The following is a 14,440-nucleotide window of genomic DNA, read 5'->3' as shown; positions in this document are numbered from 1 at the left end:
TTCGTGTGTAGGAGGGAAAGAAACGATATGTATTAGTGTATATGCACATAATGTAAAGTAGAAGCAAAGTAGCTATTTCTTGTTTTATTACTGCTTCAAAGAAATATATACTGAGAGTATAATTTAAAAATTGCAAAATGCACACATTTTTCAAAACAAAAAATAAAAAATTATTATAAATACGCAGGGGCGTATAACTAGCCATTAGGAGTCTTTATACTTGCTCCCCGTAAGCATTTTGTATAATAATGAATGAATAAACTCGCCACAATGATAATAATGACGTATTTACTTAATATTTTTTAACAACAGGACATATTTCATTTTTAAAATGAAAATTATTGTAATAAACATTGAAATTATCGATAAAAATTACAAGACACACTTTTCATAGAAAAATTATATGGCAATTTAATTTTATGTTTTTTTTAAATCAATTATGCCACGTTCATAATAATTAATTTTTATTACGTTATAAATTTTTATAATGTATTAAAATATATAATAATAATAATAATTTATTATTTATTTTTTTGAGAGAAAATTATGCATTTTTATACAATGGAAAAATATTATAAATTTACTATTTGTTGGATTAATTTAAATACTTTTTTTTTCTTTATTTTTATTTTATTTTTGTTTTGTTATTTATTATAAAAATATATATATATAATGGTTATTTTAAGAATTGAAGTGAAAACTGATGCAAAACTTCGAAGGATAACAAAAATCCAAAACAGTTGCCAACAATATTATTGTTTTAACGATCTTGTCAACGATTTTGCAAATAGTTTTGATTCTTTAGCATTTTGTTTATCTATTTATTATTTATTTGAAATATTACCGACATTGAAGTATTCTAAATTTATACACTGAAAAAGAAAAAAAAATTTTTATTTGATTCAAATACTCGATTACTTTGACTATTATCAAATTAAAATTCACTTGAACCAAAAAATTTTTGATTTTATGCTTTTTTTAATTTAAAAATTTTTGATTTTCATTAAATAAATTGTATTTGAACTAATAATTTCTGTATTTGAAACAAATAACATTTAATTGACTCAAATAATAATTATTTGATAATAGTAAAGTAACCGATAATTTGAATTAAATAAATTGAAATAAATTAATTTAAATTTAATATAATTTAATGTATTTAAATTTTTAAATTAAATAGATATTAAAATATTTGGTTAAATAAAAATTCGGTTAAATGTAAAATTGGCTAAAAAAAAATTCCGTCAAATAAAAATTCGGTTAAATGACGATTTTCGGAGAAATAATATACCCCAAAAAATAAAACCAAAAAAAAAAAACAAGAAGATAAAAATTTTCTTCATTGGATCATTTCTTGTGTCAAAAGTATACCTTATTATACCTAGGTATGTTGTTCGTGAAAGGTAAAAACCTCGCGGTACGTATAGTCGCTCGTTTTTTTTTTTTTTTTTTTTTTTTTCTCAGGCGGTCGAGCAAAAGGCATTTGCTCGCACTTCCTCAGAGTCATTCCGACGTCCGCGCAGTCGAAGGAACCGCCAGGGATTTCTAACGGTATCAAAACCTTTATAGATCTATCGCATGATCTCTATCAAACTCGTTACTTCCGTTTTAGCTTTTCATTAGAAAAAAAGTATCTTGGCGTATTTAACCGTTTTTTTTTTGTTCCACCACATAATGTGAGATTAATTAGAAGAATATATATATATACAATATAAAAAAAAAAGAAAATTAATAATTCCTTGACATTGATCCACTTTTTCAATAGGTTTACTAATTTTATCTGGCCTCCGATTATTATCAAGAGCCTCAAAGATCTTTTGTTCTTTGAATTATCTCCTATTTCATCTCAATGAAATTTAATATATATATATATATATATATATTTCATATTTAAAATTAAAAATAATGGATGAGAGAAAAAAGTTTCTTATTCTTTTGTTAATATAATTAAATTTTTATATATTAACCATAATTAATTAATTAATAACAGAAAAATAATAAAATTTTTAAAAATTCGAATTTTTCTTCTTATTTCAACTATATTTGAATTTTCACTCTCATTTTCACTTTCACTTGCTTTTCGGAATAATCAAACATCAATTAGAAACTTTCTTTCGGAATTATTTAAAAAACAATTATAGTCACAAGTTAACTTAAAAGCTTATTCTTATATGTATTTTTCTTAATTATTACATTAAATTTAAAGAAAAGGTAATTTTTTAATTTTTTTTTTTTTTTGTCTTGAATATAATTGTTACCTGTATGAAGAGCATGAAGCAGACCCACTGATAGTACCTATACTCTTTTCTCTCGCTATGCGCATAAAGCTTGGAGTTGTCGACCCCAGGGAAAGGCACCTCCGACCCTTCCTTCTTCTTGTAAGCCGCTGTAATCGTGTAAGTGCTATGAATCCAACAATAAGTGTTGAGCACATCCTCCGGCAAATCTTTACTGTGAATACAATCAATTGGATTGCCGACATATTGTCTTGTTGTGACAATCAATGAAAATCCAATTAATAAAATCACAGTTAAACTATAATGTAAACGAAATACAGCGGTATCAATGTGAATATGTGAGACCTTAATTAGACTCTTGAGACCGCGGAATATGTCCAACATTTTTTTTAAAAAAAATTTATTCCCATTTTTCAATGTTCAAATAATGACAACATCCTCGTCGACTCAATTCTGAGCTAGTCGACGAGGATCGCAGTAAAAATATCCTCAATGATAATTGAGGATCTCCATGATCGCTCAACAATAACTCTGTCCTGTACATTCTTATCACTGCATTTCTGAATTTGAAATTAATTTCTTTCTTTTTTCCCCCTTCAATTCATTATTAATCCATGGTTTAATTGTTCATCGTTCTTTTTCTTATTTTCTGAAATTTTCATCTTTTTAAATTATCTAAATTATTTTCATTTGAATTTACGGGACGCATAAATAAGTTCTGAAAATCGTTAGAATTTTCATTGAGACCGTTACCATAGAAACTGTTTCCATAGCAACCATTACCAAAGAAACCGTTACCATAGCAACTGTTTCCATAACAACCATTACCAATGAATCCGTTACCATAGCAACCGTTTCCATAACAACCGTTTCCATAGCAACCATTACCAAAGAAACCGTTACCATAGCAACCGTTTCCACCACAACCGTTTCCATAGCAACCGTTTCCATGACAACCGTTTCCATAGCAACCATTAACTAAGAAACCGTTACCATAGTAACCGTTTCCACGACAACCGTTACCATAGCAACCGTTTCCATGACAACCGATACCATAGCAACCGTTTCCATAGCAACCATTAACTAAGAAACCGTTACCATACTAACCGTTTCCATAGCAACCATTACCAAAGAAACCGTTATCATAGCAACCGTTTCCACCACAACCGTTTCCATAGCAACCGTTTCCATGACAACCGTTTCCATAGCAACCATTAACTAAGAAACCGTTACCATAGTAACCGTTTCCACGACAACCGTTACCATAGCAACCGTTTCCATGACAACCGATACCATAGCAACCGTTTCCATAGCAACCATTAACTAAGAAACCGTTACCATAGTAACCGTTTCCACGACAACAGTTTCTATGTCAACCGTTTCCATGACAACCGATACCATAGAAACCGTTTCCACCACAACCGTTTCCATAGCAACCGTTTCCATGACAACCGATACCATAGCAACCATTAACTAAGAAACCGTTACCATAGTAACCGTTTCCACGACAACCGTTACCATAGCAACCGTTTCCATGACAACCGATACCATAGCAACCGTTTCCATAGCAACCATTAACTAAGAAACCGTTACCATACTAACCGTTTCCATGACAACCGTTTCCATAGCAACCATTACCAAAGAAACCGTTACCATAGCAACCGTTTCCACCACAACCGTTTCCATAGCAACCGTTTCCATGACAACCGTTTCCATAGCAACCATTAACTAAGAAACCGTTACCATAGTAACCGTTTCCACGACAACCGTTACCATAGCAACCGTTTCCATGACAACCGATACCATAGCAACCGTTTCCATAGCAACCATTAACTAAGAAACCGTTACCATAGTAACCGTTTCCACGACAACAGTTTCTATGTCAACCGTTTCCATGACAACCGATACCATAGAAACCGTTTCCACGACAACCGTTTCCATAGCAACCGTTTCCATGACAACCGATACCATAGCAACCATTACCTAAGAAACCGTTACCATAGTAACCGTTTCCATGACAACCGATACCATAGCAACCGTTTCCATGACAAGCGTTTCTATAGCAACCGTTTCTATGACAACCTTTTCCATGACAACCGTTTCCATGACTACCGTTTCCATAGCAACCGTTTTCACGACAACCGTTTCCATCAACCGATATCATAGCAACCGTTTCCATGACAACCGTTACCATGACTGTTTTTTCCTTAGCAACCGCTGCTAAGCGATTGTATGCTCGGTCAATTGCAGTTTCGGATAAATTAAAATTCGATCATTTAAGAAATTCTATTAAACAGACTGGATGCCCTAACATAACCTCAAAAGTGAAAAATAGTTATTAACGTAAACAAAAGTTTAATAAAAATTAATTTATTCAAATAAAAGTATTGAATAATTCAAATGAATCAAACAAATCAAACAAATAAATAAAAGTTTGGTTCAAAAAAATCTTCTATCAAAATGAAAATTCCAAATATTTTTAAAACTTATTCATGCGTTTCCAAATTTACTTCGAATTTTGGAATTGTTTTTTTTTTAATTTCTTTTATATTGTTTCTGATGTTTAATCTCATCAGCAGAAGAAAAGTCGCCTTGAGAATTGACTATTCTTACATTCTGCTGCCATTGATGTCACTCATCATCGTTTTCTTGTCTTCAGGGTCTTAGGAGACATTAAACTTGACACTTTCGAAGGAGATTTTTGCTTGCGATGATATATAGACGAGAATTTCTCTTTGGTTTATTGTATATATATATATATTTACAATTCGGAATGCTTGGTTCCTTTTAAGTTTTAACAAAATGTCATTATATATATTCTTTGGCAATCAGATCACAAAACACTGGACGAAATTAGTAAAACTGTTTTTTTGAAAATTAATTCTAGTTCTACTTTCTACTATTGGGTTTTTTTTTACTCTTCCTCTCATTTATATCTTCTATATATTCTAAATTTAATTTAATTATCAATTAGTTTTTAATACACTAAAAAAAAATTTATTTGATTCAAATAATTGGTTACTTGACTATTATCAAATAATATTGAATAATTGGTTACTTGACTATTATCAAATAAATATATTTATGTGTATTGAATAATTGGTTACTTGACTATTATCAAATAAATATATTTATTTGTATTGAATAATTATTATTTGAATCAATATTAAATTGTATTTGTTTCAAAGAAACAATATTGATTCAAATAAAAAATTATTTGGTTTCAAGTAAATATTTATTTGATAATAGTCAATCGATTATTTGAATCAAATAAATTCTTTTTTAGTTTATTAATTTAATTATTAATTATTATTTTTGAATATGAATTTAGTTATTAATTATCAATATTTTTTTTAAATTAATTAATTTTATTAACTGATTTCATTTTATTTTTCTATTTTTATGTATTGCACTTTCTATTTTTCATTTTTCTTGCATGTTTTTTTTTTTATTTTCTTTTCTTTCATCGTTATTTGTCTTCGTTTCTATTTCTAACTTTCTTGACAATTTTTCTTTTTTTTTCTGAATATTTATCTTGTTCTTTTTTAACCCTTCATGAGTCTAATTTTGTCGGGTGCATTAGCTTTTTGACTTTTTGTCTTGATCGTGACATGCGAGAGAGAAAGAGAAAGAGAGAAAAAGAGAGAGAGAGAGAGAGAGAAAAAGAGAACATTTCAAAGAGACGGATTTCCCCTAGCATCATCGTCATGAAGGCAAATGCCAGGAGGAAGAGATGGCCGCGCATTTTACTGGAAAGCAGGACCAGCTGCCCGTCCGTTTTGTAATTTTGTTTGATGTGCGTGCCATTCTATTTTAGCTTAACCGTGTAGTGTACAACTGCACTTTGGTATAACAGTGTGACCAAACGAGCTTATAGCGCAAGCAGCAACGTCAGAGAGTGAGAGTAAATCTTTGATGACAAAAATACAGAAATAGAGCAACCTAACTAAATCCTCTTTTCTTTACTACATCCATTACTGTTACATTTTAACAAACTTATAAACTCTCTTTTTTTTCTCTTCTTTTCTTTCTATTTTCCATTTTCTCTCTTTCCTTTTCTCTCTCCTTTCCTTTATCCGCAAAAGTTTGCCTTCGATCAATTTATCTTTCCGGTATTACCACACATGCTATCGACTTTTGCCAACAATCTCCTTCTCTTTCCAACCTCAAACATTACCCTAATTGTACTAATTTTATAACCAAACATAAAACAGATGCTGCAAGTATGGAATTTTGAAAACGTTTTAATTCTTTAAAAAAAAAATATTATAAAATTCCACCTAATTCCTAAAGCAGAAACTAATAATAGTATATTATGTGGCAAGCACGTAAAGTAGTACTTTTTAGGTGAGGATGTAATTTTCAGTACGAGCTGTCGTTAGTGCGACGTAGGTGAGACGAAGGCGAGCTGTAGGTGAGATGAAGACGAGCCGAAGGCGAGTCGAGTCGAGCCGAAAGCGAGCCGAGTCGAACCGAAGTCGCACAGACAGCGAGTATTGAAATCATCCGAACCTAAAAATTACTACGTGCGAGCCACATACGCTATTTTTTTCGCCATTGTTATGAAAAAGTGAAACAATTTTAAAGAAAAAAAATAATAAAAATTGATAAATAAAATAAAAGCAAAAAAAAAAATTATGCAAAAATTAACAACTGCCTAAAAAAGACTTTATAGGGCAGTTTACTGCCTAAAAAAGACTTTATACGGCAGTTTGCTGCCTAAAAAAGTCTTTTTTAGGCAGTTGGCCCAAACTGCCTTAAAAAGTGCTACTTTATCTGCCCAAAACAGGCACAAAAAAGACACTTTTTCATGTCAATGGCGAAAAAAATATATTTTTTCCTCAAAAGCTTTTTAAAATAATTTTGGTTATTTTGACAACAAATTTTCTCCTAACAATTGTACCTACAACCAAAGATAATGTTGTACAAAAATTAAAAATCTTATATTTAATACAACTGAAAATTAAATTAATTTATTAAAAATATAACAATAATACAAAATATTTTCGAATTTTATTGTAGAAACCAACATTATCACCAGTTGTATAAATTGTTATTGTCATAATACGGTACTTTTTTCATGAAAACAAATCTGAAATATTTATATTCAAAATTGTGGTATTTTTGAAAATGTATTTCCATTCAAAATTTTATTTATAAATTGAAATTGTAAATAAGTGACGATACAGATGCTTTGAAAAAGGAATCTCGAAAAATATAGTTTTGGATAATCAGGATTGCGTCAAGGTAACACCTAAAATCCAATAGGAACACATTATAGGTATTATCGAGTCTCTAAAAAAAAAAAAAAAAAAATAATAATAATGCCAATAAATGTCACATTATTCTTGAAAATATGTATTAATGCAACTATTTTAAACCAGGAAGGCAGATGCACCTCATAAATTGGAATACAAAACCTAATACATTACAAAACAAAACATAGGGGAGATTTTATCTGCACTAATATAGTTCCTCTAAAACAAATATTCCATGTATTTTTATATACGGAAAAGTAACAATTATTATTACCTATATTATCACTAAAATATTAGATTTCGTGTTTAATATTTTTAAAATTATTATAAAATTAAAATCAACTGTCGAAAATTAAAAGAAACATTCGGATATTCTAAAAGCGTTCTAGGAATATTATTAGGAGAAATTAGAAAATCTTCAGAATATCCTAGGAACTTTCGTAAATGTTCTGGGGACATTCCTAATTTCCGGATACTTTGTAGAATATTCTGAAACATCCAACAGATATTTCCGTTGAGTTACAAAAATCATTACAATAAATAAATGCAAAAAACAAAGAATCTAAAAAAAAACCTCCAATCCTAAACCAACTACTACTATTTAAAAAAATACTAATATCAAAAAAAGATATTATTTTTAATGAAAACAACCTCACATCTACATGATCAAAGAGAATTTCTCGTTTTCATCGAAAACTATAAACTAAACCACTTGTTGCAAATGAAGAAAGTTTGCGTCATTTTCAAAAATAAATTGGCTGACTGCCCGCTAATGAATAGAAAATATAATGAAGAGAATAGGCCTTAAAAAGTTCATAATACTGATTGGTCGTTTATTAACCCTTGAGTCTAATAAAGCGTTTCTGGATCATAAAATTTGGAACGTGGTCCATTAATCTAGGAATGAAAACATCTTTCGAGATATTCAATTATCATATGAAACGTTGATCGAGTACCCGGAAGAGGTACAAGCTCATCAATTTGTCAGCGGAGGTTGTAAACTCCCTCGAAAGTTAAATAAAGTCCGCTGCACCGCAATTTGATTTGAGAGTCATTCTGCAAAATGCACTCATTCTCTTATTCTACCTCTATATATTCCCAAAAGACTAGAATCACTCACTTTGTGTGCCACTTCATTTTGTAAATATCGTGCCAACTCACAAGCAGCTCGCAACATTCAAGACAGATTTGTGCTTTTCAAAACTCAACATGTTTCATGTACCAAAAATTTCACATCTGTATATCATATAATAGTTTATCTAAATTATCATTGTCCATCAAAAGTTGGTTTTATTTCTACAAAAATTGCCATTTCTTTTTTCAAGACAAATCGATTTTAATGAAGGTCAGATTAACAGATGTTCTTCTATATTTATAAATTAAGGGGAGGATGAGGAAAAAAAAAAAAGTACGAATTTGTGAATAAAAAGTCTCGTGAAATACTCTGAAAATAAATTTTGCGGACAGGGAACACGCACGAGTTATAGACGACTTGATGCGAAAAAACAAACCAATCATCAAACGATACATTTGGTAAAAGTGAAAAGAGAAGAAATTGGCTATTGTCAAAATCAAAATCTTCCTTTATGGTTTTCACAATTTTCTATCAATAATTTCGATTGGGTATTAATTTTGGAATTTTAAATTATTTATAAAATTTCTTCTAAATTCTACATCTAGAGATTTAATTTTTGCACTAAAATGACGAATCCAAAGTGAAGCTTCTTTTTAGGTTCGAAAATGATGATTTCTTCTTTAGTACCAAAATCCTTCATCATGTATAGGAATTATTTCCACTGATTTGAAATTCTCTTGGGAGAAAACATTTCCTTTGGTGTCTAAAATGTTTCCACCCAATATTAGTATATTTGATTCTGATTGTAAACAGATTTTTCTTCTTCGAATACCATTTAGTAAGTTACATTTCGTGAACTTCAACAATTGACAATGTTTGTCACTTGTTGTCAGTTCTTTAATAAGAAAATGGAATTCAGCCAATGTGTAGATCTATTAGCTTACTTGAACCGCGTGGATAATGACGTTAAAATTAGACTAGTGTCATAATCAATATCATTATCAGCAATATAATTTTTCAGCATTGTCATCATCAGTATTATCAGTATTGTCACTATCAGCATTATTAGCAGAATTATCATTATCAAAATTATCAACATCAGCATTATCATTATCAAAATCAGCATTATCATTACCAAAATTATCAACATTACATTGCAACTAATTTCTAAAGTGAAACAAATTCAAAAATATCGATGTGTACCTAAATCACGATATTTCAAAAAGAGAGGAAGAGTAAATTCCACCAATTATTATAGTAATTTTTCATTTTAATGAAGAATTATTTTTCATTAAAAAGAATAATATAATTCCGAAAGCATGAAGAAGCTCATTCACCCGCGCACTATAAGCACTAAAAAAGCACACCTTCCACACGATGCCACGCACGACACTCGACTCTCGATCATACTCTTCACGCTTTTCCACATTGCAGAGTTGAGAAGAAGAAGATGAAGAAGAAGAAGAAGAAGAAGAAGTTTGGGGTACTCCAGGAATAGAAACACCCGAAGAGTAACGCAACGTCAGCCGGCGACCACACGTCGTCGGTCGACGAAGTCCGATTTTATATTGGATATGCTGTTATATACTACGTAGACGTGATCTCAAGTCGTTGGTACATGTCATAAGAAGATCAACTGGGATTCCCAAAAAAAAATTCTCTGTATGCCGATGGTCTTATCCTCAAAAAATGAACTCTCCTTTTTGAGAATGTTTACTTTATTCTTTTATTGGATCATGCCACACACGTGTTCAGAATTTTCTATATAGATCAGACTCTTTGATCTGTATTTCGTCTTGTATTTATTCATCAAACTGTCTGAATGACAATGTTTCACAATTGTCTTTGATATTTGTTTCATGAATCCAAAATCAGAATCATGCTTCTATTCTACAGATTTACTGCTTTCATAAAAAATAATCTTTTCAATAGTTTCTCAAAATCAGAATAGTTTCTAAATAGTCTTTGACATTTGTTCATTGTTTCAAAATCAAAATTATATGCTTCAAATAGACAAGATTTTGTGACATAATTTTTCCAAAAGTCTGAGACATTTGTTTCTGGTTTCAAAATCAGAATCAATTGGCGCTTTGGTTAAATAGTTTTTCCATAAGTTTCAATTGTCAAATATTGTTTCTACTTGTTTCATATTTCAAAATCAGAATTATGCATCTAATGAAAATTCTGCAGATTTAATGCTTTGATTAGTCTTCAATTTTGATAATAGTTTCAGAATCATAATTTAACATTTTGGTTTTAAAATTAAAATCGTATTTTTTGTTTATATTCTGCTATTTACTTAATTGCTATTTAATATTTATTAAATTTTTGGTATTTAGTAGCAAAAATGTATTACAATTATTATTTACTTGTTTGTAAAGCTTCGATTTTAAAATAGTCGAACATGTTTTAAAATTGTTTGCACCTAGATAGATTCTTGCCTCCCTTGTATTTACAAATACCTGCTAATAGTTTCTCAAGTTCTGTATTAGATGTGTGAAATTCCTCACGCTTGTTCACCTTAATCACGCAAACTTATTATTAGTAAATAATATTGGAATTTAAAATTTGTTTAAAAAATTTTTTTCTAATTCCGTATCACTAATTTTATTTTTAATTCAAGTAGTTTAAAAAAAACTGCTAAATACAATTTTTTCTATATTTGAGAATCCTATTTGTAAAACCAGTTACAATTTTATTTAAAAAAAAAAGCCACATCTCTTGTACCTCTGTGACAAGTTGTATTTATGAAAAATTCTTTGAACATCTCATATGTTAAGATTTCTCTTCTTTTTTAATTATTATCACAGGACGTATCTAATATCTAATCTTCTTATCTTCTTCTTATTTTCCACCTATTCAGAGCATGTTTATTAGCCATTCCTTCCATTATTATCTGCATCCTTCTTCTCTTAAGTAATCCTTATTTCTTGGGAAGATAAGCCTCGTCCTTCTCAAGAACTTGCTTTCCACTTTTTTTTTCTTCCTTTCTTTTTCAGTATAATAATAATTTCTCCCCATGTAAATGTTTCACACAAATCTTTTCTTTTCATTTTAGTTTGATTGTCTTGGACTTGGCCAAGTGAGCTTTTGTGCAAGGAATGTTTTTTTTTTCTTTTTTCGCAAATTTCTTTGCCACTTGGTTACTTGAATACTGAAAAGGACTCTCTTCTCCATGACTTGAGATTGTAATCGTGCTTTTATATACACAGAGAGAGAAAAAGAGAGATACTAAGTATCACTGGTGTGTCCTAATGCACAACTTATCTCAAACGATGCCCGTATTCATGAGAGCAAAATGTTGAAAATTTAACTCCTCTTGAATATCTTTAACTTCTTTTTTCTCGCTACTGACATATTCAATAAAAAAAAAACAAATCGCAAAGTTAATTTTAATTATTCATACCTTTTTTTATACCCAAAAATATATTCTAAAGAAAATATAATCCATAATTATATTTTAGAAAAAAATTAAATTTTTACAAACAATTAATTAACATTCACAACAATTGAGGAGCAAATTTTCAAAACTTGATAAATCCATTTTTCAAAAAAATTGAGATAACCATAAATTTAATATTTTAAGGACCTCACAAATCGATCTGTCACTGTTAAATTTAAGGAAAAAAATTTATTAATTACAAATTTTTTATTTAAAAACTTATTGACATAACCAAGATGATTTACAATTTGTATGTTTTATATTAGAAAAAATTACCAGAACCTGTAAATCACTCAATTATGACAAAGTTCAATTAGAAACATAACGTCTTGAATATAAAAACATTGTTATAGAAATAAATTAATATAAATTTTTTATTTTAAAATTAACTCTAGTGGTTATGTGTGGAAAGTCATTTGTTTGAATTTCTCGAAATAAGAAAATATGGATTTATCAGGTTTTGAAAACTTGCTCCTCAATTAATTTTGTTTGATTGAAAAGTTTAGTTAATGGAAATAAAAATTTAGTTTTACTTTAAAATACATTTAGTTAACAGATACAAAATTTTTATTTAAAGGTATTTTTGTTCCATTTAACTAAATCATTCTCTGATTAAGTTTAGTCAAAAAAAAAATTTGGTTCATACAATGCAAAAATTTTGTTTCATTTAACTAAAATTATTTGATTATCTTCAATATATCTTTATTAATTGTGTCAAACAAAATTTTGTTATAATTGTAATTAATTATTTGGTAAAGTCAAATTAAATTTTTCTATGCAATAATTTTTGAAAATGTGAAATTTTTTTCAAAATCATGTATATATGTATACTAACGTTTTCTTCACTATGACACAAAATTTGAAATCAAAATAATATTACGTGAACAATAAACAAACGATAAAATCGCTTCTTATGATATAAACAATAATTAAACGATTAATCGAAATGTTTTGAAGATTCAAGGAAATTGAGACGATTTTTTCAACATTCGTTTGTTATCTTTTGCTTCTAAAATCGTCGGAAGCTCTGCAAATTGAAATTTCTTTTTTTTTAAACTCATAACACATAAAAATTTTTAATGCGATCACCAGAAGCATTCACCAACTATTCTCTGAAAGTTATGATTCTAGTTTTAATAGATCCTAGATTTTAAATCTTGGAAAGACGATTTTAATTTCAAAATTTTGTCAAATTTTTAAGAAATACTTTTTCATTTATGATGAGAATGTAAAAATTTAATACATTTTTTGAAGAAAAAAAATTTCTTTCACAGAGTACATTTACCTCAAAAATCTATTTGCTCTCGATGTCTCTAACCGAGTTTAGTGTTTTCTCCCTTTTTTAAACAAGAGACCCCCAATTGATTCCGTGTTTATATTATACGAATCTAAATTCGTGCGCCAACGAAACTAGCCGCAGTGTTCAACAACCATCATCTAAATGCAACATTCTCAAATAGTATTACTTTGTTAAAATTATTTTTATCTTTTCTTTTTTTTTTCGTCGATAAAAGAAAATTTTAATTATCCAATTCAAATCAATAATAATAATTGACATAAGTAATTGATGACATAGTTTTATCTTTTTTTTTTTAGGTATAATTAAATAGGTCTTAAAAAAACATTTCAAATTTAAGCTCCATTCGAAAAGACAAAAATAAATATAGAATAAATTATAAATAAATGAAATATAGATGGAGATTATTTTCGATCTTTATTTTTCTAAGAGAAGGATTAAGTTAATGATATTTACGACGCGAGATCAATTCCATTTAATCCTTGATGATTAGTTTTAAATGTATATAAAAAAGCTTTTGACCTCAATTTTATCATTAGGATATGGTAGTACTTTGAGAAAAATCGTGAGAAAAATTGAAATATTAAAAGAGAAAAAGGTTAATTAAATGTTAAGAAAACATTTATCACTAAATAAATTATCAAAAATTATTATAGTTGTAATAATTTTTGAAAGCGTTTTAATACTTTGAATATCTCATTAAAAATATTTTGTAAAGTAAATAATTCTCTATTATATCAGAAAAAAAATTTCGTTTGAAACAACCAAAATTTGTTAAAAACAACTAAATTTTCTTGAATCAACCAAATAAATGTATTGCAGTTAACTAAACCTTTCGTTGAATCAACATAAATTTTATTTGAATCAGATTAAATTATTTATGTATTCGAAAAATTTATTAATTAAAACCAAATATTTATTTAGATCAAATAAACATTTATTTGAATCAAACAAATATTTATTTGCAGTAACACGGGTGACAATATACCGAAATCTCGTTTCTATCTAATTTGTATCAAATTTCGATCTAGTTTCTGTTTAGTTTCAGTATATTTACAGTCTATTTTTTGTGTGTTCTGTCTATTTAATGTCTCTTTTCTGCCTATTTTCTGTCTATATTCTGTCTATTTA

The 14,440-nt window shown here is 28.6% G+C and overlaps 1 protein-coding gene across 10 annotated transcripts in view; it reads right to left on the bottom strand.

The window, feature by feature from the left end:
* LOC127277130 (innexin shaking-B) overlaps window positions 1-14,440 on the bottom strand; it is a 61,612-nt gene that overhangs the window by 32,972 nt on the left and 14,200 nt on the right. The window contains exons 1-3 of one of the 10 annotated variants that reach the window (XM_051297982.1): window positions 9,774-10,010; window positions 4,851-5,185; window positions 2,259-2,899 (exon numbers count right to left, since the gene is read on the bottom strand). The exons of 3 other annotated variants lie outside the window; for them this stretch is intronic. In XM_051297982.1, coding sequence (XP_051153939.1) covers window positions 2,259-2,621 — 363 coding nt within the window. In that variant the 5' untranslated portion in view covers window positions 2,622-2,899; window positions 4,851-5,185; window positions 9,774-10,010. Of the gene's footprint in view, window positions 1-2,258; window positions 2,900-4,850; window positions 5,186-9,773; window positions 10,011-14,440 lie in introns of those variants that run through there. 6 more of the 10 variants (XM_051297981.1, XM_051297983.1, XM_051297987.1 and 3 more) reach the window with 6 other exon arrangements.

This window comes from Leptopilina boulardi, unplaced genomic scaffold (genome assembly GCF_019393585.1).
Source record: "Leptopilina boulardi isolate dan_hultmark-lab unplaced genomic scaffold, ZJU_Lbou_2.1 LbouV2_165, whole genome shotgun sequence".
NCBI lineage: Eukaryota > Metazoa > Arthropoda > Insecta > Hymenoptera > Figitidae > Leptopilina > Leptopilina boulardi.
Note: the sequence above shows the minus strand (reverse complement) of the source record. Positions and strands in the feature narration are given on the sequence as shown.